The 4,186-nt window shown below is 59.0% G+C and overlaps 1 protein-coding gene across 1 annotated transcript in view; it reads left to right on the forward strand.

Moving 5' to 3' along the window:
- Window positions 1–3,851: 3,851 nt before the first annotated feature.
- MNX1 (motor neuron and pancreas homeobox 1) overlaps window positions 3,852–4,186 on the forward strand; it is a 9,426-nt gene continuing 9,091 nt past the window's right edge. Inside the window, exon 1 of the mRNA XM_055084721.1 lies at window positions 3,852–4,177. Coding sequence (XP_054940696.1) covers window positions 3,852–4,177 — 326 coding nt within the window. The remainder of the gene's footprint in view (window positions 4,178–4,186) is intronic.

The raw sequence follows: 4,186 nt of genomic DNA on the forward strand, positions 1-4,186 counted from the left end.
GCTCTGGGAGGGTGGGGTGTGCAAAGCGGTCACCAGGGAAAGTCCTCTTCCAGCCTGTGTTCCAGGGCCAGCGGTCCAGAGTCGCCTTCATGCTGGGCGCTCTGTCGTGCCCGCCCCGCTTCATGTGAAAGGAAGCGATCTGTAAACGATGAAGAAAGACGCTGCCTCCCGTCTTCTGAATATGTGACTCTATAGGGTTTATCCCAACTCCATATACATAATTCCAGACATGGATAGACATGGATGACAACAGCTTTTTCTTTTGCAAATGTTTGTAAAAATCACCAGTTCTCCTTTCTACGTAGTGGGAGAAAGGTTAGTGCAGGCAGTGTTCAGTATCTAAAGGAAGGCCCTATGGAAAGAGAAAGGGATGCATTGCCAGGAGGGAAGGGACCGGATGGGAGCCAGCTAGATGAAAGGGGCACCAGGCTCTCAATGCTGCTCTGCGTGGGAGCTGGAGAGTTCTCCCCGGTGTCCTGGGGCTGTATGCTGTCCCTGGGCACCTGGAGCCTGAGGCTGGGAGCACCCCTCAGACCAGACCTTTGATCTCTGGCTGCGGCCCTTCCCAAGACCAAGCCCTGCTCCTGTCTGCCCAAAACCTGCTTCAAAGCCAGCTGGGCTGGATCAATACAGATGCTGGAAACAGGAAGAGCCCTGGCGTGCTCAGCTTCACACACCATAAACCACACAAAGACCCCAAACTTCCGAGACCTCTTCCTCTCTCTCTCCCTCTCTCTTCCCATACAACTTCACAGACACCTCCCATATGTATTCCCTAATTCTTAACATAAACAGGGTATCTGATCATTTTAAAGTCATTTAGCACTGCAGGGTCCATTTTGTCTAACCCCGACTTCTCGAGACAAAGAAAGAGAAATCCATCAAGATAAAGAAGCTTCTACACCTGCAGTCACACTGCATTTAGAGAGGTGGCCAGGACCTGGACCCAGGGCGGGCAGGCTGAGTCCACTTCGGATCCCGCACCTGGGCCCCTCAGGTGGTGTGGACTCAGAGGGTAATCAGATGAACCTGCCTGAGCTGGGTCCCACCTGTGGACGACGTCCATTCCGTGTGTTCAGGAAGTGTTCTCAGCCGGCCCAGGCAGAGGAGAAGCATGGGGGAGGGGGAGATTTTCAGGAGTTTGGGAGCATACTTACTGTAGAACAAAAAAAATGGTAAAGTGAATTGCTCTGGGAGTTATAAAAAAATAGAATAATTTTGTTGAGGAAGATGGGGTGATTTATGAAGTCTAGACTGCACACCCCCATCACCAACTAAAGTAGCCCCGGCAGTGGCTATTTCAGGTAGGAGAGAGGGGTGTCAGGCTCTCCAAGATCCACCTTTGGGAAATTTACTTTGCACTCCTTCCCCTGCCCCAACCTCCTAAATCATTGCCTTCAGGGCCTGCAGATGGAGGAGGGGGAGGGGATGAGACACGGGAGAGGCAGCTGGCCTTCGAGCTCACCCCCATCGGAGGAGGGGGCCCCGTTTGCTGGCTCTATCTTGGAGAGGTAGAGTGGCAACAAAGACACTGTTACCCTTTCCCGAAGGGTGAAGGTCTCCTGTCCCAGAACAGGTGGCTAATCTCAGGTCTCTTTGTAAAAGCCTCGTTCCGCAGAGGGAACAGACAGGATGGGGAACAGGGCTGGGGATACCGGGAGCATTGAGGGCAGCAGGTAGGAACGGTGAGGCTCCTGCAGTCTGACGTGACCTCATTCCAAACTCTGAGGCTTAACAGTTTGCGGGGACGAGAGTCTCAACCTCTCTGAATCTGTACTCTGTGAAATGGAGATTTCATCTGGTGTCATAGGGAGGATTAAGGAAGATAATTCTAGAAAGCTCATGGCACATAGTAGGTGTTCAAGAGATGTGAGTGTACCCCTCTCTCCACTCAGAGACAGAAGGACTGCATTTTTACCACCACAAAGACATAAGACAAGAGATATGAGAGACGAGACAAACACCATGTAAGTGCTGTTATTTCTATTTACAAGTTAATATTGGTTTTTGCAAAGCTGTATAACATGTATTCCATTTGCTGTCACTTCTCCACTGCTATCCTCCTAATCTTCCAACTAGTCCTGTGAGTCTCGGAACTACACTGTTACCATGAAAAAGAAACACTGCTTACCCACAGAATCACTGCAATCCACTCTCACCTGGGTAAAAAAGCCTTTTGAAGGGAAATGACTCGTTCCCTGTATTTACCTTTAAACATCCCTCTTGTGGCAACCTGACCTGCTAATTTTAAAGTTTACCTGGCCCTGTTTTTTTTTTTTTTTTCTTGGTCCTCTGCCCCGCCCACAGCCCCCTTCCTGTCCTTTATTCACCTCTCACCTGCACGGGAAGCCAGGCTTCCAGAACCCGAGCTCCTTCTCGAATTCTCACATCTGTCTGGGGAAGATAACTAGGTCTAATGGAGCTATTGACAAAGACTGGTGTTGGTGGCCGCTGGGCTCCTTGACCTGCGCGTCCATTCTTTCTGCTTCAAAACGCCTTTGGACGTGCTTTTACTGTAAATATTTGAAGTGTGAGTATGGGGCGGAGGTGAAGTCTGGATTCCCATCCCACTCCCTTGCTCAGACAAGGGAAGCCCTTTCCTCCAATTTTCCAGGAGCTGCAGGCAGCAGAGAGCCTGCATTTTCCAGCCTGGGGCCTGGGGCTAGCAGGATCAGTGACCGGCCTCGGTTGACTCCCGCCCGGCTGGGCTTCCCAGGGCCCAGATGGGTGCCGTCTCCTGCCTGCCCACGGGCGGGTGTCCCTCGGCAGAGGAAGAGCTCTGTAATCGAGGACCTGCTCCATGGCGGGTGGACGACGTCTCCAAGCCGACCTGGGTCCTGCAGGCCGCTCGCACCAAACTCTCACCTTGACCGGGAGGACTGGAGGCGCGGGCTTGTGGAAGGCAAGCTCGCGCTCGGGTACACGCACGCCTCACTCCCCCACCAACAACACCTGCAACGCACAGAACTTCCCCGGAAAGGTGAGGGGGCTGGCGACAGGGACACAAACCCCTCGGGCGCAGGGCTTGGGGACCAGAACGGTCTTCGCTGAGCTGCCTGCACCGAGCAGAGCGGCTCGATCTGGAAGCAGCGTGGGCTCTCCTTGCAGAAGTGGACACACTCAAGCGCCGGCGAGGAGGAGGGAGAGGACGCACGCTGCTGGCTCTATAGGTGACACGAACTCAGACCCGGACAGCGTGTGTCGCGAGCTGGACTCCGGCCGGGGGGCCCACACCGACCCCGGGGGTTGCCAGCACTCGCCGCCCGCTCAGCGGCCGCAGGAGGGCGAGCAGGCACCCCAGGTTGCGCCTCCGAGTCTTCCAACCCCTGTCTCGGTCCCCGCCCCGCCTTCGCGGCTCGGCACCCTGGGCTGTTTAGGACCCCGCGGCGCAGGGGCGGGGCGGCGGGCGGCCGGGACGGTGACAGGTGCGCCCCTCGGCCAATGGCGGGGCCGGAGCCCCTCCCCAAGCCCCCGCCGAGCGCGCCAATCGGCGGCCGCGCTGCGCTTCAAGTGCGCGGAGGGGCGCGCGTCCCCAGCCCGGCGCCAGCGGCCTCGGCGCGGTCGCCTGCGGGCTGCAGCGCTGAGCCGGGCTCTCGGCCCCGGCACGCCGAGCACTCGCGTGGGAGTTTGTGCGAGAGCGAGTGAAGGCGGCCGGGGCGGGGCCCGCACGGAGGAGGCGCCCGGACCATGGTCACCCTCGGCTGAGTTTCCGGCGGCGACTTTGATAATCTGGCAAATAATCATAACAATACCGAAGCCCGGGGCTGGCCGCCGCCACGCACAGACTCCCCGGGCCGCACGCGGCCGCGCCGCGCACCTCCCCGCGCTGATCGCCAACCCCTAACGAGCCGATGGAAAAATCCAAAAATTTCCGCATCGACGCGCTGCTGGCCGTGGACCCCCCGCGAGCGGCCTCGGCGCAGACCGCGCCGCTGGCCCTGGTCACGTCGCTCGCGGCCGCCGCAGCTGGCCCCGGGGGCGGCGGCGGCGGGGCGAGCGGCGGGGCGAGCGGCGGCTGCAGCCCCGCGTCCTCGGAGCCGCCCGCGGCGCCCGCCGACCGCCTGCGCGCCGAGAGCCCGTCGCCGCCGCGCCTGCTGGCCGCGCACTGCGCGCTGCTGCCCAAACCGGGCTTCCTGGGCGCCGGCGGCGCGGGCGGAGGCGGAGGCGGGCCCGGGGGGCCCCACCC

This window comes from Physeter macrocephalus, chromosome 5, assembly GCF_002837175.3.
Source record: "Physeter macrocephalus isolate SW-GA chromosome 5, ASM283717v5, whole genome shotgun sequence".
Lineage (NCBI taxonomy): Eukaryota > Metazoa > Chordata > Mammalia > Artiodactyla > Physeteridae > Physeter > Physeter macrocephalus.